This window comes from Cryptotermes secundus, unplaced genomic scaffold, assembly GCF_002891405.2.
Source record: "Cryptotermes secundus unplaced genomic scaffold, Csec_1.0 scaffold654, whole genome shotgun sequence".
NCBI classification, from domain to species: Eukaryota; Metazoa; Arthropoda; class Insecta; order Blattodea; family Kalotermitidae; genus Cryptotermes; species Cryptotermes secundus.
This window is the reverse complement of record NW_019727402.1, coordinates 1,972,287-1,996,724: the sequence shown is the minus strand read 5'-3', so window position 1 is coordinate 1,996,724 and position 24,438 is coordinate 1,972,287. Positions and strand designations below refer to the sequence as shown.

The window sequence follows — 24,438 nt, the reverse complement described above, 5'->3', positions numbered from 1 at the left end:
TCAGGAGTCTTGCTTATTAAAAATATGGCATATCAGATACACTGTCTCAGTAAAAATGATCTGCCTATGCCTTAACATATTTCTTATTCCTTGCATTTAGTCAGGATCCAATGTTGTTCAGTTCTGAATGAAGCAGAACAATATTTCTGGCACAAATATTTGTTTAGATTATTGAACCATGTATCTTTTGCATCTTCTGACAGAACATGAGAGAAATGCTATAGCCTGTCTACTCAAATTTAAAATATACTTTATATTAATATAATGTACTTTTACCTTTGCCATGTCAGTGATAGTATTTGCATTATCCATTAATTTTCGCTGGTCCATTTTGACTTTGCGCAAGCTGAAAAAATACCAAATTATGTAGTTTGATTTGGTTCATATATATCTTAAGTAGGATTTAAAATGTCCACTGACATTTCTAAGAATCAGCATGAAATTTAGAAAAGGTATAATTTATTTCTCTTCCTAGAGAAAAAGTTAATGACTTACGCATAGATGGCGAGGAGGAACTTGCGTTGGTGGGTGCGTACCCGGCCAGGATTCACACGCTTCACTAGGCGTGTATGTTTGTAGATGAGCCATGTCTCACGCAGTACATTGGCTGCTGCATTCTTTAGCTGTGGATAAGGACACTATAGTTAGCACATCCATCAAGGCTTAAATAAATGCACATTTTCTTAGACTTATCTCAATAACTTGTGTACTGACTACTTGCAGATTCTTATTCTGTGAGCTGGAATTGTAATAAAATTTTAATTTCCTTAATATAAAACACAAATTTGAAGTTGTCCCTATGCCCAAGTACACCTCTAAACAGTAATACTGTTTATATGCACATAATACATACCTACATATACAGGCTGTTTCACGACTTTAGGGCATAACTGCTGGAGGTCTTTGTGATCAAAAATGTTCATATAAACATGTGTCCGATTTTGGATGGTTATGGAGTTATGACCGTTTTTTCATTCCCATACACGCCCTCGTGTGAACCACGTCTGTCAGCTGACGGGTCGCTATTTTTAGCCAGCTACAGACCGAGCGCTCTCATTATCTCGACACTTGAGATGTACCTAAGGCGGGGAGGGTTGGTATGTCCGGCGCGGTTCACAAACGAGCGGCAGCCTGTGTTGCGGCCGGCGGTGGCATTTTCGAAAATCAGCTTTAAGCACCAATAAATTCAAATTTCACGAAGTAAACTTTACATTCATACTTTAAATGTATCATGTATTATGCTGGTTTATTATTTTGTTCTGTTTATTGTCAGTAGTCGTTACCTTCTATTCCAAGTTTAAAACGGTCATAACTCCGTAACCATCCAAAATTGGACACATGTTTATGTGAACTTTTTTGATCACAAAGACCTAGGAAATCTCCTCCTGCAGTTATGCCCTAAAGTAGTGAAACATCCTGTATGCATGTATACATATATACACATGCATGATTGATACAAAACAAATTAATCATGTAGTTATGTGATCTAGTATGCACCAATTCACTAGTGTTGCCATTTGCTGCACAAGATCATTGGTTTAGTTACTTAATTGTCAGACATTATATGCATTATTCCTTCTAATTTTAGAAATTTCACACATGTTTAACAACTGCACTTTTTGAAATTTGTTACTACTCTTTAGCTAACATTATTCCATTGTGTCTTACTTCCAAAATATCTCAGGTATCACCTGTGATACTGGAAAATACTCATATAATATAAATTATTTATTCACATATTAAATCTAATATATGGTATTTAATAACACTATTTTAAAATAAATTACCCTTTTTGTTAACTGGGTGTCCATCATGAAATTATGTACATGTTTTTCTGCTCTCGTAAGCTCCAGTTTACGAGACACCACGGCAACCAGCAATGCGGTGCACCCAGCACCCTGCAAAACAAAATGCATCCTTGATGGAATTGAGGTTCTGACTATGAACTTTACAGTCTTCTGATATAACACCATGTAGGTCAGAGACAGCTTTACATTTCAGAGAAACATACAACCTCAATTTTCTGGATCAACGAATAAGCCACACAAAAAACCAGAAGAAGCAGGTGGCAAGTTCAGAGGAACCTACTTATATGTTGAGGAATCAACTGAGGTAACATTTCCTTTGTTCCCACTGATTCTGAGTCCCCTTACAGACAACTGTCTTCCTCTGCTAGGCTCTTTCACAGTTCTCTTCAGGCTTGAATTGAGCTACATCAGGCTGGATTTTTCATCCATGTTCCCCTTAGATTGTCGCCTGCTTCTGTTGGTTTCTTGCATGGCTTACTTTTACACTCTGAAGATGGAGATAACATGTTCCTCCGAAATCTAAAGCTTTCTCCGAATTCCATGTCATTAAAACCTAGAAGATTGTACACTTCAAGAGATATAAAATCACCAGTGCTCTCTTGAAACAATGATATCTTTACATTCTAATACTATATTGATGTATGCATGTAGAATAAATCCATTTGTTGCTGAGGACACAGTCCCTAAGTTTCTCAGTTATAAGAACTGGCTGAAAAAGAAATGATTTTTCTGAGTGTGTGTTTTAATTAGTGAAGAACTTTACAGTCCTCAATTCTTTAAACTAATTTTTCAAAATGAATTCTCTTAAATATCCAGTGCATATAAAATATTGTCAAAAATTTCGATGTTTTGTTAAGAACCTAAGATTTTCCATCACAATAGCAAAAACATACATCTGATTAAATTAGAAGCTAACAGAATTTGATCTTTGTAATCATAACCAATTTTAAGACTTCAATATAAATATTGTATCTTTCATTTTACTTTCCTACATTATTTATACATGAATGAAAAATAAATAAATTAATAATTTGATATAAGCGTTATCAATAATGACTTATTGATAGTCTGTCCTGAAGCTTAAAAATGAGATATTTCTACACTTTATACTCGCATTAGGGGAAGCCAAGCTTTCTTGACACCATGAAACAATTCAGACTGTATGTTTCGGGAACATGACACTGTGTAGTCAGATAGGTAGGTACCAGTGTTTCAGACAAAAATACTGCCTCTATCTTCTGGACCTGAGATGGAGATTCCCTCCAAAACTTTATCCACTGAAGGTGGAAGGAAGTTTTATCAGAACAGTATGTGGGGCACTCTTGTCAACGTGTGTAGTCTTGTCATTACTCCGATGACAACCCACATCTTCGGAGCAATTTGTTGGCCCTGAAAAGGACCGTGGCTGCTGTTGCTGAGATGATTGATCGGTGAGGTAGCGCGGCGCGCCGGTAAGGAGAAAGGCTAGTTACGGTGAATGGCTAGTGAAAAGGCAAGTCGTTGAGCGCGGTCGTGGGAGCCATGAGGCAGTGGCTACGCCAGAAGCCCAGTGGGTCGGACCGTAACACGACCACCGGCGAGTCCAGGCGCGGTGCCCCAGTGAGTCGGGTGTGAGAGCGCTGGAGGGCCGAGGCAGTCGTGCCTGGCGCAGCCTGCCGATGTTTCCGAAGACCGAGCGCTGGCAACGAATCCTGCTGGCTGAAGTTGCTTGATGTGGCTAGCTTGTAGACTGGTGATGTACTGAATTGAACTGAATAGAACTGCATAACTCGGTTCTGGAGTCGCTCCCTTTTATACGCCGGTCGGTGGGGCGGAGCCAAACTCAACAGTGAGGAGGAAGAATTGATTGGCTAGCGCGCGTTATGACGTAGATGCGGGCCAGGAGCGATCCCAGTATAAATATGAACGTTTAAAGCAATCTGGTTGGTTAGCGCGCGTGATGGCGAAAAGCGATGTGAAGAGCGAGCGCTGCAGAAATGCGTGATAATGTGGGATGTTCCCACAAGTATTTACACATTATTTCTCTTTTGAGTCTGGTCCTTACAAAATGAAAGTCACAATGACCATACACGGATCTCAATGCAGAAATAATGTATAATTGGTACACTGGTCTTTAGTCACATTATTCTCTTCATAATCTTGTAGGATTGTTTTATGATATTTCCAGCATCTAGATTATGCATTGTCAAAAGATGATTGATGAATAATAATCTGGAAATGATCGAGAATGAAGCAGTCACAGTTTAATTGAGATACTATCATGACATATGCCTGGAAGGACTGAGTAAAATCACAAAACACCTCAATCAGGATAGCCAGTGTCCTGGCTGAAATTTGAAGCAATCGCATCCAAATTATACATGTCTACAGCATCACCACTATTCCAGTATGGACGAGCACGCTTCACAATATATGTATATGACTTATGATCTTCTTACCAATATATCCCTTGAAAAATTTGGTACACACTCCAGTGTTTGATTTTCGTTTTTAACCCTTTGTTAATAGTTCTGCTGCTGAAATTACTATGGGCATACCCTGGTCTTATTTAAGGTATTATTGTTAGTATCTTAATATCATTATTGTTGTTCGCTATTTAGACTGAAGCAGCTAGTGTATCCATATAACCGATTTTACCTGACTGTGAAACTAATAATTCTTACATATAAGCATACAATGTTTTGTAAACTGTAGATCTATCTTTGCCTGCATGTAACTTTGGGTTGCCATAGGAATGAACTGTCGAGCACCGACACACTGCATGAACCTAAGTTATGTCGCAGGTCACAAACGAGCAAGCAGTCTTTTATTTTGATGTACTGTGCCTGTTTTGTTAGAATTTATGTTATTTAATATGGGTATATGAAGTGCAGCATACCAAAAAAAGGACAGGATTTATGATAGAGTATTAGTATGTATTATTCAAGAGAGATGGTGTTAAACGTTCATTGTGACCCATCGTTCAGTAACATTGCAGAACTGAAAATGGGTATGGGAGGAAGAAGAGGAAGTTAACAGTTTGAACGCTCATGTAAAAAATGACATGCCTTCCCGTTGCATTCTCAATTACACTACTTTAATGACAGATCAACAAGTAAACGGGAGTGTGTTTGTTATTCTTCTTATATTAAATGCTTCTTCAAACAACGGTTGATAAATGTTTTATATTTTTAACAACAATATTTTTTTAGTTACAGTGCATATTTCACACAATAATGGTAATATCTGACATTATATTGGATAGCTTAATCACTGCAATGCCTGATTGTAGACTAGATAATTGGGGTTCCATTCTTGGTAGAAGCAGATTTTTCTCTTCGTTCCCAAGTCTAATTGAGCTCTGGACTCCTAAGGCTTCCTATCCAATGGGTGCCGTGGGCTCTCCAGATGTAAAGCGGAAAAAATGTGAAGCTGACTGATCATCTCTGTCTAGAGCCCAGATTAAGAATGCATGTAGCTATACCTCCACTCCCCCACACATCATGGTGCCATCCTTAAGAGTTTATGATAATAGGGTATATTTACCTTTTCCTTGTAGGGCACAAAATATAATTGAGGAAGTATATATATGAAGGATCCTGTCAAAAGTAGATTAGGGTAAAAAAGGTCAGAGGGTCAAATCCAGAGAATTATGACACCATATTTATCTAAATTTTTACTGGACAAATAATGAGGGTGGGTTCTTAAATAATGCTACCAGTGCAATCTAGTGAATAATCATTTCCAATTCAAGTAAATTAATCTTATTTTTGGGAAAAAATATGGGTCATAATGCGATGCAATGGACAAATGAAACACTCAGTAAAACTTTGATAAAATCTGAATTTGTTAGCTGTGTATTTTGAATGAAATTAATGCAGATAGTTCAATTTTAACTGTCTGCCTCTGTTTTCCATAGATCAATGCTCTTAACGTTTTTCATTTTGTGTCCCATTCCCTAATTGATCAAAGAAACAATGGTAACACTACAGTAAAATATTTTATCCTTTTCCAAAATGTATTTACAGTTATGTACATTCTGACATTATATTTATCATTAATAGAGGAACCTATTTTTGAGAATTCAAGTACCACCTAGCTGACAGTCAAGTCACACCAGTGGGAAGCATCCGAAAGATTGAGAAACATTGGATTAGAATTCTTCTTCACTGTAGGACACCATTTAGACTTGGCACAGAGAGGAGTGTGGACATTAATCAGTTGTGACACATGCAGCAAATTAAGCGAAAACTAGTATCTTCGTCTTGCCGAATGCTGTTCACATATGCATGGAGAGACAAGGCAGCCCGTGCCAACAACATGAAAATTATTATAAAAAGATAAAACAGTTCCATTCAGTGTGACTGGTGAAGATTTTTTTCTTATTTCAATTCTTCATGAAGAATTGAAATAAATATAATAATAATAATACAATATTATAAGAAGATGAAACAGTTCCGTCCAGTGCGACTAGTGAAGAATTTTTTTTTCTTATTTCAATTCATCTTTTTATAATGTTCTTAGTGAGAGGGACCAGAATGAAACAAATCAAACATGAGGCTTGTTATTGTTAGTTGTAACATTTCCATGGTAGGTCATATTCATTGCACACTTTAGAGTTCCATATCAAAACGGTAATTTGATGCTTTGGAGATATCTTCTGTTTCTTCAGAGTCAAAGTCATTTTGAGCAGTTTACTGTGAAATAATATTCATAAAATCCTACATACTGGCTTTATGAGGTATTCATTGTCTTTTGTTTACTACCATTCAAGTAAAACTTTGTCATTCAGCCATGATATAGTTCGCAGAATTGCAGAAAAGAAAAGTTCTCTGAAATACTGAATCTGACCTGTAAGTTTAGATCATCTGTATCAGGAGCCTTTATGTAGTGTACTTTGAGAGTTATAAATTCATTACCCATATTACACCTAGCCATCAGCAAGAAACTATTGTGGAGTGATACTGTTCTGAAGAATGCACGAGTAGAAATGGGTAAAAATATAAAGAAAGCTTGAAATTTTATATTCTCGTGACACTGACCATGATGAGTACTATTTTCTTCAATGTGGCACCTTGTAGTCTGGTAGAAGTCTATGGACGTAGCTTCCAAAACTTTGACAACATTCTGCCAGATTACACGGAGAGATATCCCAGAGAACAATATTCTTCACAATTTTATTTTTCTTCTTCTCTTTCTCTTCTTACTTCTTATTCTTATTTCCTCTTTTCTTTCTTTTTCACCTTTCTTTCCTTCTACATATACAGACTGACCCACATGAATGTGCCTTCTGGATTTGAAGGGGTTGAAGGAGTTGAAGAAGGGCTTCAGAATATGCTGTTTAACAATTCTGACTACGAATTTAATGTAAATAATAAAAAATTCAGTCCACATATAAAACAAAATGTACTGCGTTTCCATTATAAGGATGAAATGGTTAATATCATTTAAGGAGATAACTGTCATTTGTCCTGAAAGACACAGATGCATATTGTGAGCAAAATTAAGAGCTTCTTTCATGTTAAATCAGGTGGTACAGGTAGGTACAACTGTGCTTTGCGTATTTGCGTAAGTCACAAATGATAAGATTTACAGATTAAAACATTTTCGGGGAAGTGATAGAGCTATCTTGGTTTCTGAAGATTCAACACTTGAACTTTTTTAAAATTATTATTGTGAAAGTGTAATTTATTATTCTGCTTATTCCGGCAGTTGTGCGGAAAACAAATATGCTGTATGGGCAAAATTCAAAGCTCTTAATATTAAACAGATGGTACACATAGTTAAAACTGTGCTCTAAAGGTCTGAAGTCAGAAAGTGGCAAACTTTATGAAATATATACAGATAAATCTCATTCAGATTTGCTCAGAGAAATGCTACAGCTATTTTGGTTTCTGAAGAACCCATTTTTAAACCTTTATTTTTAACATTATAGACTTGAGAGATTACTGTGATTTTTTATTATATAATATTCAATACTATCATATTAAAAATGAAATTAAATAGTATTCATTATCAACATGTATCAAAGTAAATTATTGTATATTTACTATTTATCTCTTTATTAAAATGGGAGATGTATTACATCTCAAAAATGAACTTTATAGAAAATAGCAATTTAGCATATAGTCACACAAATTAAACATTTTAAAGGTTGGCTTTAACTCCAGAAACCTTATGTGTGCGCCAACTTACCATGATGCCTGTCGTGACTGCAATACCTCGTCCGCAGTAAGTGTTAGGCACAATATCACCAAAACCCACACTCAGGAATGTGATGGCTATAAGCCACATTGCATTTAGTAGGTTGGCATGTTCTTCGTCGTGAAACCTGGTGGGGGAAGAAGAATCACAAAACCCTACTATGAAGCACAGCCATGGGCCTTCGGTGTGTCCGCTTATGTTTGAGTTACGTTCCGCATATATCACGTCATCGAATAAATAAAATATACAGGGGAATATTAAGTCATAGGAGAAGTAGACCATGGCCTAGGGTGGCTTTTGGGGCCTCGTGAGTGGTGGGCACCCAACTTGCCTAGCAGAGTAGAGGACCACTATGGATTTTAGGTGCAAGAGAAATGTGTTTTTTCGCTCTGTCTTCATCGATTATAATACATAAAAAAAGGTCTAACACACACTCACATCTCATCACATTTTTAGTGTCCTGAGGCCTTGCACTGAAGGCTGGCCAAGAACCCTTTAAAAATTAAATCGCCTCTGAAAATGTAATATCTATACAAGGTAAACATACAGTTTCATAACAACATAATTTTATTGAATGAAACTCTAATTCATGATGAATTTAGGTACATGTACCATGGATAATATTACGAGTTTTTTATACAGATGGATTCACTATGGAGCCATCACTGGTGAACTATTAAAATTAATCGTTAAACTCATACTTAATTTGGTGAAGAATGTAGACTGTCATACCATGAAATAATGTATGTCACAAAATTGAATAGTTTTACCTAGTGTGAAATAACTGACCTTACTGAGGAGTGAAATTGTTTTAAGATGGACAGGTGTTATGTGGTGATTTGAGAAGAAAGTTTCAAGGGCTGTAAGTTCACATTTTGTCCTGCCATCTAGTTGGTATATTCAAATAATAAGGAATGGTATATTGATACCTAACGCACAAAAATAATTTCAGTGGTGCCATTTCACTGAAGACGTTATAGTACAAATGAGTCTCATTCAATTTCAGTTCTAAGTTTGTATGTGATATGACATTTGTCATTTCTTCAGTAGATTTTCAAGTAGTTACTGCTTTAGAAAAGACACTCGTGATCTGTTGACGATAACTCAATTTTTCCAGATCAGTTAAATAAAAAGTATATTTTGTGTTTTCTATTTTTACAAATATGTTTACTTGAAACCTGTAAGAATATAGTATATTCTTTGGCAGAATGCAATTTACGTTTTGTTATTCAAACCAAATTGCCCCTAGAATCTAAATGCAGAAATACATGTCACTGTCACCTGCTGTACTTCATCCATATTTGAATATTGCATCTCATTTCTACAACATATTAAGATGTTCCACTACAGCACTACCAGTGCGATGACAATGTTCATTCGCAATGAACAGGGTGTTAATGTAACAAGTTTGCAACATCTTTCTACAGATATCGCATCGTAGTTTATGCAGAAACTTCATTTATCAAAGACCCATATGAGACACCTTGAATAATGTGGGTAAAATAATGTATTATAACACATATATATGGATACACAACACCTGAGCAGTGAAATAAGTGCAGGGGGAAAAATATAAAATTGGTTTAAAAATAACCAAAAAGGATAAGTCATATTTGACCCAGTTTAAAAACTTGCAAAATATTCTATGTTCCTAAAGCAAGAATAAAGAATTAACTTATACATTCACACATTTCAGTGGTAGATATTATTCACTGATGAATTTATCATTCAATGAAATTAACTTCCATCCAATTCAACAAATTTTTAACTGCTGAAAACTTTATTTACCTTACACATTTCTGCATAACTTGGTTACCTTCTAGTGATTTTCCAACCTTATAAAAGGAAATTGCTTTACATAGTTATTTACAACATTCATGAGCATAAGAAGTTGGTTGGTTTGTTATGCAGACTGACTATCAGTCTACATCTACATATACAATGCAATACACATATATCAGCCTTCAAAACAGACAGCATCAGACAGATGAACATAATCTACAAGCATGTGGAAATATATATATAAAAAAAAACGATTCTATTCTATCAACCTAACAGCAACCATCCTTACATTCTTCTTCATTTCAAAACAATATACATTAAGCCTCTACTCAAGCCACTAGACTTTATCCAATACTTCACTAAGATTTTTCTACTCAATTACTATATTTTGTGCTGTCTTGTACTATCAATCCAACTTCAAAGAAAATTCTTAGACTGTAAAAATATGTGAAGTAATTTCCTTTCATAAAGTTGGAAAGCCTTTTGAAAATGGCCAAGCTAGGCCCAAACAAGTTAGGCAATGTAATGTTCTAAAAATTAAAATGCGTTATACTCGAGGAAAGTTAAATTTATATAACCACAGAGTATCACAAGAAAAAATCTTGGAGCTATGTATGTGTATCTATATTTCCTAGTACTGTGACATTAATTTGTATGATAATGCACTAATTGGTCTGTTAGGAGTTTCTTTCATTTAGCTTTGAAGATGTCATTTAAGTTTGATTTTCTGTAGCATTAAAACTAATTTTTAAAACATTTCATAAAATTGCCATAAAATGGTCTCTATTTTCTTTAATTTAATTGAGAATTCTTCTATGATAACGACTTTTAAATACTAAATGAGGCATGTCATTACTAAATTAAGATATCTTTCAAACTGTGATATTTTTCATTATGACTTTGTATTGTCCCTTAGTGGGACATGCCAATGTATCAGAGGAACACGCCTGAACCTTCAGGGCTAAAGTGTCTGGAATAAGGATTCTGTTGAGTTAAATATGGACAGATTTAAGAGAAGATACACCGTTCCTCCAATATGGCGGTATCTAACCACAGGATTATATGCTGCTGTGACACAGAATACCACCACAATTTGAATAAAGACTGTTGTGAAAACCTCAAAACTTACAAGAAATATTTCTAATGGTACTTGATAACAGACCAGTATTTTAAGATTATGTTGGATCATGAAATCTACCGGTCCCTAAGGAAAACACAGACGTTTTAATACAGTTAGGCATCATAACTGGTCTGTAGACCACAAATCCTTTCTGGGTTTATAGCAGTTGAAACGGTATTTAATATTATTGGAGATGTAACATATACATGTTGCAGGAACATTGTTGTGCAACATTTGTAAAGCTTTGTTGCTAGAGTTAACAATAAATTATGAAACAAGAGTGCATAACATAAACTCAAAACCTAGGTAATTTCAAATATTTTTCATGAAGAAAGCTAAGTAGTCTTATTATAATTCAGTCTGTACAGCATAGAACTTAAGATTTCCCACACAACACAACAGTCTCAGTTTTTCTGTATGGATTACTTACTTGCATTATTTATGCTGATATTTTTGGTGGAGGGGGGAGGGAAATAGCTACTGTATTTTCAAATTTTGGTTTGTGTTTGGTCATCCCTTTTAATAATTCCGCTATTACTTAAAACAAGCAATAACTGCTTCCTTCATCAAATCACACCTCACGGATACACTTGCACTATGGAAATTAGTGCAAGCAGACAACAGATTCTTCATACACCATACAGATGTTGGATGAATGTATGAGGGGTAGGCCTTCTCGGCCCTTGCACCGCGACCTCAGTGGTTTATCCATACAGATGTTACTCTTCCAACTTCTTTGAGTAGGTGCTCCCTTGTTACTAATTTAGAGTTATACCTTGCAGTGTATTAGAACATTCATTGCAACAAATTTACAGACAATGCATAAAAGTGATACTTGTAGGTGGTGACAAAATATTGTGATGCGTTATGCTAACATTTTAAAACTAGTTATTTTCATTAGAGAACGAAGCGGCTAGTGAAGAAAATGAAGAGTGAGAGTGAAATAGTGAATTTTGAGCTTGGGAGGGAGTGGGGGTGCTGATGACTTACCATCATGCCGCATGTAAGTGTGATACCTCGTCCACAGTAAGTGTTGGGAACTATATCCCCATAACCTACACACAGGAAGGTAATAGCGATCAACCACATGGAGTTTAGCAAGTTGGCATGTTCTTCATCGTGGAACCTAGACAAGGGGCAGAGAAAACCAGCACGGTGTTGGTTTCAAAGGGGACCGTCATCACAAGATTGTGAGAATTGAAAACAAATTAAAACGTATCTTTTTTAATTCATAACACGAGACTTATTTCCACACATGCTCATGCAGGCGTAAACAAGACCAAAAAGAGCAGATAAGACTATACTACAGCATGATAAAACTGCTCACACCACATTTACAGTCCACAATTATGATTATCTGTAGGCTGACAGTGAAGGTACATTCTTGATTCATGCTGAAATACAGGGTTGGATTTGGGGTGACATTCAAACATTCACCACAGAGGGAAGAAATAATATAAATCGTCAGGCTTAAAAAATTACATAACAGTCAAGTATGAATAGAAACAAACCTTAATGATTAGTATGAACAATTTTCTTATGTGAGAATGGTGTTAATTTATTATTTTATTTATATTTTTAAATTGTGTTTCATCGGTATTTCCCTAATGACCAAAGAGCATTAATCTAAAATATAAGATGGGGATAAGTGTGAAGCATTTATAATTAGTAGAGTTCGGTTTAAGATAAGTGTACAGTGCAATGCCTGCGTGATGAAATGGTGGCTTATGCGCAAGACGATCACAACAGACGGGCTCTAAACGTTGAGGTGCAGAGAAACAGCCAGAAGAAAGTGCGACATTTTATGGCTCACATGAGAAGAAGAGGAGAAGCAGGTGGCAATGACATGTGGAAAAGTGTAATATTTAAAACTACACTTCTTATTATGTGACAATCTGTGATGTAATTATATAGCATATATAAAGCTATCCCTGTACCAGGCCGTGAAGGCCCATAGGGTTGTGAGACGTTGAGGGTCCCCCATTATCTAGACAATCGGCTCACAGATGGCAGTAAGGTTGTCAGCCTTACATGCCAGCCGCGCTTTACTCCCCAGGAAAATTATGTAATTAAATCCTGGTACTCATTTCTGTTAGAGGCTGCATCAGCTCCAGGGCCATAGTGCGGCCAGAAGGATTAGGTCGATTGAAAAAAATCCCATGACCTCATCAGGATTTGAACCCGTGACCTTCTGGTTTGTAGCATAGCCCCTCAACCGACTACTAAGTTGCACTTAGTAAAAAAATTAATTATTGAAGAGTGCTGTAGTCTAGGAAGTGAAGCCATGCATTCTGGCAAAGTTCATCAATTCTTTGGAGGAATATTCTGCCTCCATCTTCAGTGTAAAAGATATTCTAAACAAAAACATATTGCTGTTGCTTATCCTACCTTTGAATCTAAAGATAGTGTCAGTACATTCCTCTGAAATGTAGGTAAACTTCTATTACACAACATCGCATCACATCAAATCCTAGAATACATTGCTGTTTGAATCATCAATGCAACAACTTTATATTTAACAGATGTTTCCAAAAACAAGTGCTCTGATTTGATTAATGTAGTTTCTCTATCTGTCATCGATAAGATTGAGTTAAATGTGGCCTGCGGATATCTAAAACGAAAGTAAAATAATAAAAATTTTCAATGCAACAAATATTATGTCTATTAATGACATACAATATTTAAAAAATTAAAAGAATGTACTCAAACCTTGATCAATAAGACTATGACGGTATTTATGATAACACTACTAGAAAACGACATTCTTCACCTATTAAATTAAAGTTTCTATCATATTAAGAGTATAGGATTACATCTACTGATAGACTAGAGGATATAAGACTGAAAATCATAACACACTTCTAGATGAATCATCTTAGCAATAACCTTACCATGAATCTCTTCTTGCATATTGCCAACGATTCACTAGATGATATATACTGAACATGGCACTAAATGTAATGCTACGGCAATGTGCAACTAGGCAAGCTCTTGCCACTAAAGGAAGTATGTAAACTATATAGCTCATCGTGCAGCTGCTAATGGTATATACATAATTAATCATCTTCATAATGAAATTAGCTATGCTTAGACTGATGGAAATAAAACTATATATCTCAATGAAAGTAAGCCAGCCAGAGGGCGAAATACTAAACAAGAGTTCTCAATAGTGGAGGCTAGATTATGTATAATGTAGTTAATGATGTAATGAAATTGCCATTCACTAAAACTAATCATTATTTCCAAATACATGTTAAGAGTATAAATGAAAATAAAAATTCATATTTATATGCAACAGATTAAATTATATTAAAACAAAAAAATAAGCTACTTCAATGGTTTACCTTTCATGAATACAAAAATCAGCCGTGCACATAGTATGAACATATTCATATCGGTCACTAATGTCACCAATGACTATGGCTGGAGGCAAAACACAGTGTAGATGTGTGGAAGACTGATTATAAGAACTAATGAGACGCAATTAAAAACAAGATGACAATTAGATGGAAAAATGAGCTGGGTATTTTCATGTCAACAAGTACAAGAAAAGAATAAAACAGTGAAAAAATATACCAAAATTTCTGCAGCGTTGTAATTATTGTTACATAAAGAATTACAAAGAATTTTTGCTGAACTCCATCTGGTTATGATCGCCATGCGCCTTGGCAACGTCTGCGATGATTTATAAGCGAATAATTTAATTTAAAATAAATAATGTGTCTCATATATATTATTACAGGTTTCCCATAAGACAAAGTTATCTATTGTGAGATTAATCATATTGCCTGTTTTGTATACATTAGTTTCATGCAGAAGCATAAAGCTATAATATATCTAATGATATACAAAGCATTAGTGACGTTCTATTATTATGACTGAAATATATTTGTTGTATTCATTTTAAGTTAACCGTCATTTTACAAGACAACAAACTGCTTTTACAATATTTGCGTTCCTGTATCTGTAACATTTTCTTTAAAATGTTCATATAAGATACTGGATATAGGCTGTACATAGTTTTAGATGACTTTTTACTGTGTAAGGACTAGTGAAATAAAAATATCAATGGTATATATAACAGCTGTAATGAATATGGGAACAGAACTCTTCAACAATAAGACGGAACACCGAGGCACCAACTGAAAACTAAAATAATAAGGGTGTAGGGATATTCAACTAGCATTAACCAATCAATAAAGGGCATATAAGAACACTGATCAACAATAAGGAAACTGAGAATCAGTAATTGTAGCAAGTTTTTTTTTTTGAAAATTTGTTTTGAAAACACTATTCTTACATCTTTTACCAATCAGATTTCAGAATGTGTTTTACTAAAAACATGAAGAAATTTATAACCAATTCTGGAATTGGTGAAGAGAATTTACAGTGACAAACGTTTTATCATTTCTGCTACCATGCACATTTATTTATTATAAAACAATCAGACTTTCTAAACTAATCAAAGCAAAATGGATTAAAATTAATTGGCTTCTACTTGGGGAATCTACAATACTAATAATAAAAACAAAATTCAATTCAATTACACATAATTATAATCAGAATGAAACTGATGTCATTGACACAATATGCTTTGGGATCTTATTTGGACCAACAATGACTTCTGAAGGACATTCTTCGTCAGTGTTCGTCCAAAGCAGTCAATATAGTTTTCAGATTGTATTCTTGCCTTATTCCTCAAGTGAAAGTCATATACACTGAATCAGAACCAAACAGCCATTGAATGAAAGTAGCGTAAATTGTTACATTTAACCATAAAAAATTCTAAGATGAAGTGACTTCAGATTCACATGCATAATTATGATTGAAAACAGGGGTGAATAAACTATTTTAATTGTTTTTATGTAGGATTAACTATCTTCGCCGTTCAAATATCAAGCTTGTAGTTACTTTTGTCTGATTTGTTCCCATATTCTTAGTCGCATGTTCCTATTACTGCTACAAATCATGAAAAAATTTGATGACTTTTATAATTCTAAAAGAGTTGTCAAAACATATCAGTGACAAATGTAAACAAACTATAACAAAATGTTTATTACATACTTTATTATATACTTGAAGTATTAAAAACCAGAATAATTTTTTACATATGTAACTTTTATCTTCCTCGCAATGTTACAATATAACAATTAGCAGGAATATCAGAAAATTGAAATTATTTAGGATAATAAGGGGCACAAAACAATTGGTACTGCTCATTATGTCAAGAAGATATTGAAATATAATATACACGTATGTAAAGTATAAAATGATTTGTGTTATATCTCAACAGCTATTACAAGAGACTAAAGACTGTAATGTAAATACAGTTTTTCAGTTACTGTTTTATTCTACTTCATATTCAATGACAATATATATTTTATTATTTTTGGCCCCTCCAGTATCTGTCAATTTCTGTTATTGTAAACATAAAAAGCATGGAGACTACAAGCAAAGTATGGCGAAAGTAGCTAAATCCAGAAATGTCTCAGGATATTTACACTTCATTATTTTCATCATAGAGTTTTCTTAGATGTTTCATGCTATTTTCTTCACTAAAATACACTGAATCATGTAAATATATATTTTTCAACCAGGAAACATGTAAAAAATCATGTTGTACCCATAATTTTGTGTTTATTATTATGTTGAAGTCCCAAAGAGAGCAACATAAGTCAAGAATACATTTAAAAAATATTAAAATATATGTATAGATTACATTATGGTTTACTGGTAGAGTTTTGTGAACACAGTAAAGAATTTCGTATGTGAGAAATTTCTTGAATAGCTGGGCCACTGTTAGCTTCACAAGAAGGGATCTGCTACATGGATTTGGTTTCAGTCTACTGAGTGACATTCAGACTTGAAGACTGCAGCTGATGATAACAGTTTCTTTGAGATGACAATTGCTGCACACAGAACTCAGAGTCGCAAAATGCCAATGAAGAAGTAACTTTAAGTTACTTCTGCAATGTGTTTCGAAGTGTTTATTATTATCAGGGGTTTTGTTTTGGAAATTGTTCACGGTAAAGTAATAGGAATATTTTGAAAAATGTACACTATGCATTTTCATCAGTATGAAGAAATTCACTCTGACTAGTACTATAGTATCTAAAAAGTAAATATTCAGTCAGTTATGATAAATATAGTGACTATTAGATTAGTAGTGGATAAATATTTATGTCATTGGCCTACATTTAAATTTAATGGTATATGAAATTAATATTCCTGTCACTCTCTTCCCATACTTTTGAAGAATTGGCTGAATTATTACAGACTCAAATACCCACTCTTCATGGAAAATCTCAAGTCAGATTTGTCAGTTGGAATGATTCAAAACTAGGCATTTTCTGAATGTTACCTCTGTAATTACATTGTATTAATCTGTTACAAAATATGTATACTAGAATAAATGTATTAATTTGAAATGTTTTGTGTCATATTGGCAAAAAAATGTAAGGATTTCAGGTTTATTTAGTGTATTCTGAATGATTTAATATTATATGAGACATATAAGAATAAAAAATTATTTTATCAAAATTAATATAAATAACTGTATGTGCAAAATGAATGGAATACAGTCTTTTGGGACATAAAAATCTGTAGCTTGGCATACAATATCAATGTTTTGGAGGAATCTGTTACTTTCATCTTCAGAGTTGTTGTACACTGAAGATAGAAGCAGCAGATTCCTCTGAAGTATTGGCATCTTGAGAGCTCTTAATTCTGTCAACTACTGCCATGAGATTTTCATATCTTAAATTGAATATAATGTGAAGTTTAACAAGGATGTGAATAATTCTGAAGAAAAAAAAGATTTATTAAAACTAATACAAAATTCTTCAATAAGATGATCATCAGTTTATTTAAAAAAATGAACTGAAAATCTTAGAGCTAAGCATGAAATAATATTTTTAAGCATAGTAGTACATTTTGCAAAAATTACTGCTGGAAAGAACAGTAGCCATTTGCCTTGCAAGTTATAAGGCAAAGCTGTTGTGTACATTGAAACCGTCATTTTAGGTTTAGCTAATAAACAGCATAAACACACATAAATTAATGGCTCTATTCTTAAATTATGCTTAACTCCTTCTACAATTTAGAGTACTTAGTAGCATAATTTCTGATATTTTAAGTATGAAATGCCAAGTGAATTACATTTAAGTCTCGTACCATAAGTGGTCATACCAATTAAGCTGGTGAAATCTAAGCTGGACGCCACCAAAGTAATTTTGTGAACGTGTTATACTGTGGAAAAAATTTCATTAAAATTTTTACTTCTGAAATCTACTTCAGTAACTATTTGGGTAGACTAGGATAATATCAATGAGAAATATGCATGAGGTACATTTCTACAATGCAGAAACAACACAAAACTTTACATATTAATTTCTTTTGAAAATAATATATAAATTATCTTGACCATTTGTATTGCTAATTAATAAAATATTATATCTTTCTATAGAATGAACTTTTTAACCATTTAGAAACTGTAATGGTTCAGATTTCAAAATGCATGTCTATCCAAATGCAAGATAAAATTGTTACAGATATTAAAACCATTCGGGTACCAGAAGAAGTAATTAAAATATCAAATTTCCATTCTCATTCTAAGATTTGAAGGTTAATATATCGATAATAAATGTTTATATTTGGGAGATATCTTTTTTGGATCTACACCAGAATATGTGCTATCTTGATTGATGACTCGCCAGGATAATGCTAGGATAGTACCTTCCAACATACCATGAGTACTCTCTTAAAAATCATCATCCATTGACCATTCGTAATTATCTTGTACAGTATTCGACGATGCATAGCCTATATTTTGTAAAGGGGCGTTAAAATTATTTAGGTACATATCATCTTTTTTATATAATTCATTATTTTATACAAAAATGAATAGGCAATGCTCATCAGGCCGTCTGCACATTCTTATAAACATCTTAGTCAATGACAGCGTCCGACCCGCGAATTTTTAATATATCTTTTATCTTTTTTTATTTCTAGTAGGGTGGGACTAAGTCCCTTGTACTGCGGCCACTTCTGGCCTATTGTACCAGGCTCAGATGAAAGGTGAAGGTGATTGTGGATCAATTGGTTGAATGAAGATTGGCAGGGGAAACCGAAGTACTCGGAGAAAACCTGCCCCAGCGCCACTTTATCCACCACAAATCCCACTTGACCAGACACGGGATCGAACCCGGGCCGCCGCGGTGGAAAGCCAGCGACTAACCGCTTCAGCTATGGCGCGGCCCTATCTTTTAACTTAACTCTAAGCGTATACTATTACTATTTTGCACATTTACTTTTGATTTTTTTAAAATAAATTCAGGAACTTTGTTTATGAAGTAAAAGAGTCCTTGCCTATTTTTTTATCTCTAACCTTAAAATCTCCGTAACTGACTTAGGGTATTCTTTTTTGCTGTTCTCAGACAAAATGTCCATCATTGTTGCCCGTTGATCCTCTTACAGTTTACAGTCCCAGAAGATATGTTCCTCCGTTTGCAGCCCCTCACCACATTCGCATTCAGCCATGGACACAATGTTAAATCTACGTACTTAAGCTTGCTTTCAGATTGGAGTGGCCTGCTCTCATATGGTTTATTGACACGAAGGTACGCCGGTTCACTTTTATCTGGCGGGACCACGGAGAGAAGCCATTATTTTAGTACCTTCCAAAATAGCGTTCTCTTTTGTCCCTGTAATTTAATTTTTTGTTTTTAAAAAATAAATGTATATATAAAAAGGCATAAGCAATGCCTATCCGGTCCCTGTAATTTCAGTAATTTCCGTTTCGCTATGGAGCTATCTATGGAGAACTGTTAGAAATAACTGCATAACATATACTTTAATTCATGAAGAATTTAGTGTCATACTACGAAACTATGCAGGTCACAAAACTGGATAGATTTATTGCAACATACAGAGTTGACCTATATTCTGAAGGCACTGCAGAATCAAAAGGAATGTAAACGTGAAAATGAATTAGCTACTGCTTCTTACTTCGTTGTTTCTGCATTGTGTCAAGTATTTATCTTGGAAGGACACATGTATTTATACAGTATCTGAGTTTACATGAGTCAAGGCTTACCTTTCGCATTGCCTCAACGTCCAGCTGGCAATGATCCACAGTGAAACCATAAAAACCAGCAACACAGTACCAGGACAAATGGTCATGAGCGTCTTGAGCACGAATCGTGTATTAAAGTTGATACGATTCAGAGCACCGATACTCCGGGAAGAAGCGTCAGTAAATAGTTTACTGTGAAGTAACATAACCCTGCAGATGAGGTAGAGGCGGAGAAACATTGGCAGGGAAAGCGTTACATCGTATGGAACCAATTTGGAGCCCATTTCGCCGCCCTTGTTGGCCAGCTTCGTGGTCCACTCGAAGTAGTACTGGCCCGGAATGGGATGTACTGCGCAGATACCCAGCTCCAGACAGATCTGGGAGATCCTCTGCCACGTCATAGCGATCCGCCAGTCGTCCGCACAGTTGTCGATCATGAACAGCTGTAACAAACACAGGATTCATGTCCGTCAGTGTACATAACATCTGATTGCAAGATGGACGTAGATATGAGAATGTGACGGTGCTAAATTAAGCCAAACGATTTAGGATAAAATGAATTTAAAAGAGTTACATAGAGATGACGACATGTCGGTTCTTACAGCAAAGTAAATTTGTCCATGTGTTTAATTAATTAAGAAGTGCCATGAAGATATACGGGGGAGTGGAAATATGGCTCCACCATTCTTGACCTCGACACTAGATAGAGGGGAGTGACTGGCTTCACGCCTAAGCCACTTTACCTTCAGGGAACTCACCCCCAGTACTTCTTGGATGGAAAGGTTGTGGGGATGACCAGTATAAAAGGAGCGAATGAAGAAAAAAAAAGAATAAACATGAGGGTCAAACTAAAACACTAAAGAACAAAGAGAATAGAAGGAAGCTAGGACAGAGAGAAAGGAACAGTTTAGCTAGCACCGGATAAAGTAAATTTATGAGATTGTGTTTAGAGGATGATGAACCATAGTTTCACACATTTAAGTTGTCATTCGGGTTTTGAAAACTGCATTCTCGTAGAAGTTGACTAGTAATTGGGAGGAACCGATTACCTCCACATTCACTTCTACCCTGATGAAGGAAGCAGAAAGTTCTTCCAAAAGGCTAGTCACCTATAAAAATATACGTTGTCATATGCCAGAAGATTATAATATAAATTTGCATCGCTTTGAAAACCTTAAAATTACAGTTTTGAAACCTAAATAATATACGGCAGCCTAATATGATACCGTTGTAATTATTATATCAGGGTTCGGAAACTCTTGTTTTCTTCTAGCAATACTGCAACGGCTTACCAGGACGCTTTACGTGTTTCACTGCTCTTTGGTGGTATATTCACGAGTGAGGGACTCCAGAAATTTAACGCCTACAGAATACTGTTTATACTGCATGGTACACAGCAGTGTCGGAGAAGTTGCCGCGGCAGCACGGCGACTTCAATATCAGGAGGAGGTGGAGCTGCGCAGATTGTAAAGAAGTATTCAAAGAAGTACTACGTTTAACAGTAATGGACACTATAGCATATTCGCACAAAACAAGAATTGTGGAGTCACACCTGCCCGCCGTTAATAGGCAGCGGCCCGTATACAACAGAGGAATGGTGTTTTCTGCGCAGTCCATGCCGATGGATGCACATGCAAAAATGGAAAACGTCATGCCATCGCTAAGCAACTGCAACAGAGGATCACTGTTTTCTACGCGGTCCTTGCCAAGATGTTATCAACAGGACAAGTTGGCAGTCAGACAATTGCTGCGGTTCAGTCCATGTCAGTTGTTGCTGTTGGAAGCTGATAGCTGAGGCCAAGGACAGTTCGGGAACCCTGAGGAAAGGGAATGTCCGCCGTTGGAAGCCGATACTAAGCAACGGCAGTGACGACGTCACTGTGGACACTAGTGTGTATGTAATAGTGAAATGTAAATCGTAGTCACGCACTGATCAAAAAGTCAAATAAATCCTATCTTCACTCCAAAACCCCTCTATAGCCACACTCCGTACACGAGCCAATATAATAAAAAATAGTAATAATAGTCCAGTTTCTTTATTTGAGTACTTGAGAACGAGCATCCACATGTAGGCAAAGGTAAAAGTTCTTGTGCTTAATTAATAGAAGACCACATTATGAAGGCGTAAGGGGAGTGGAGGCATAGCTCTATGTATTCACAGCTTCCTCACTAGATCTAGGTGCATTCAGCTTCGGACTCTGACACGTTAACCCCGGAAACAGTCATATAGCCCATTGGATAGCATGTTGGTTGGCCCCCACAGAACCAGTATGGACACTACGTAAATCGACGAAATCCTCGGTCGCCCAGCCCATTCCATAATCGCTACATTACCCTAAAAGGACGTTTGAAACAACGAGAGTTTTCATTCGAAATTCCATGGAAATTGTAAACTGAAAACATAACTTTTGTAACCACACTTCGTATCGTAGGAACGTGATCATCAAATGATGCATTCCTATTCTACGACTTTTAACTCGTATATCAAAGGGTTAGGGTCTCTCACAGTCCACATACTGCCCCAGGTCATGGCGATCTCACCCCAACTGTCTGCCACCCTTATGAAGGTTTCCGTCTAGCAGGGATGAAGCTGAATGGGGTAGGAGAGATAACTCGCACAATCTGGCTGCTTGTAACCGAGGGGGGGGGGGAGAATGTATATCTCGAGTTGGCAAGCTTCCCGGTAATTAAGCGACGATGCCAGATCCAGTCCGCTTCAAGCCAACACCCCCCCTCCACTTAAAACCATCACTTTAACCTTCAATATATATTTTTAGTGGAATTATTATAGAAGGCGACGTATTTTATATTACATATTGTGACATGACGCCTGAAAGCCAGAGTAGACGTTAATTACTAGACAACGACTCGGTAAGCATGTTCCCGCGGCAACGAATTAGCAAGCAACAATCGAATTATTGTTGGACTATAACGATGGAAACGGTGTTTTCTGTTGGGTCTGCTCCGAGGATGTATAATGAGGATCCAAGATCAGCTGAGATAGATGGACTTACTAATACGGACTATTACTAACGAAGGACAGATCCGACCTCTCGTCAGAGAGGGCGCCCTAAATGGACAAGACGACTTTGACTTGACTTGAGCTGAGATAGAATTGAAGGAGTCTCTACAGATTACAGTCAAAGAAGATTGAGAAGAGATAACAAGAAAGGAATTAGGTTGTGAAAAGAAGACTTCATCTGTGCTGCAATCACAGGGAGACTATCATACTCCCTTTGTTGAAATCCGTTGCCAGGATACGACTAGTAAAGACTGAGAACCCTAGTGTGTGTGTAAGGGTGAACTGTAAAGTGCGTATATCAGATATAGCTCTGTTTTACTTGTAGTTTCGAGTTGAATATGTACATGAAATAAATCCAATTAGCCAATCCAAACCCCGTATATCAGTCACACGTGAAAATATAAATCGTTTAAAGAACCATTTTAACTTCGATTAATGGTGCACGAACGTACTATTACGGTAGGATACAATATTTCTTAACCCTTCTTCCGAAACTAAGATATTTCCGGAACTCAATGAACTTGAGCAGAAGAAAGTCATCCTCTCTAGAGATTAAGGAAATATAATCACCCAATATGGGCCAAAAATAGGCAGATAATATTTTAGTTTTACACCAGCGACTCACACAAACAATAAAGCATTTCTGTTTATCGGTTTAGTTTTCTTATTTTACGAAAAACAAATACATCTTGAGTACTCGAATAATTTCATTTGGTAATTGTTTATATAACGACGCTGCCAGTAGCGTAACATGATAGGATGATTAATGATTGGGAAAGAATATGGAGGAAGAATTTCATATACTATCCAGACTGAGATACTGAGGAAACACACGAAAGAATCTAGGGTCAGGAAAGCTGATGTCCCGAAGATATGAACCAGTTTGTTTCATGATTTATTTAACGACAATATCTACACTGCACAGTTGATATAACGAGGTTTGGATATAAGAGACAAAGTGCGGCTGTGTTCAATAGTGAATTTTTAGAGATGCTGAGATACGAAGAAGGTTCTGTACTTAGAACACTATTTAGAATAAAAAGAACAAAAATATAAAGTAAAAACTTTCGTTTAATTATATCGAGTGTTTCGATGTTTATTGCATGTATTGGCTATGTATTCTATGGTGCACTTGGGTGAATATCCTTTCACTCGGTTATAGGAGACATCGGAAATAACGGACACCATGTCCGTCTGTTTCTTTCTTTCTCTTCGCTCATTTGTTTGGAGCATATGGCTAATTTCTCAGTTTCATTGATCGTTTTTACAGACGGCAGGACTCCTTGGACGGGTGATCAGCTCGTCGCAAGGCCTCTACCTACACAGAGAAAAGCATTGACATAATAAACGCATACACATACCAAACATCCATGCCTTGAGTGGGACTCGAAACCACGATCCCAGTGTTCTAGCGGAAGAAGACATTTCATGCCTCAGACCTCGCGGTTAC

At 35.8% G+C, this 24,438-nt stretch overlaps 1 protein-coding gene across 1 annotated transcript in view; it reads right to left on the bottom strand.

Annotated features, from left to right (window-relative positions):
* Positions 1-24,438, bottom strand: part of LOC111864709 (small conductance calcium-activated potassium channel protein) — a gene marked incomplete in the record, with an annotated part of 758,647 nt that overhangs the window by 10,315 nt on the left and 723,894 nt on the right. Inside the window, 5 exon segments of the mRNA XM_033751546.1 lie at positions 277-346; positions 496-623; positions 1,788-1,898; positions 7,983-8,118; positions 19,988-20,409. Coding sequence (XP_033607437.1) covers positions 277-346; positions 496-623; positions 1,788-1,898; positions 7,983-8,118; positions 19,988-20,409 — 867 coding nt within the window.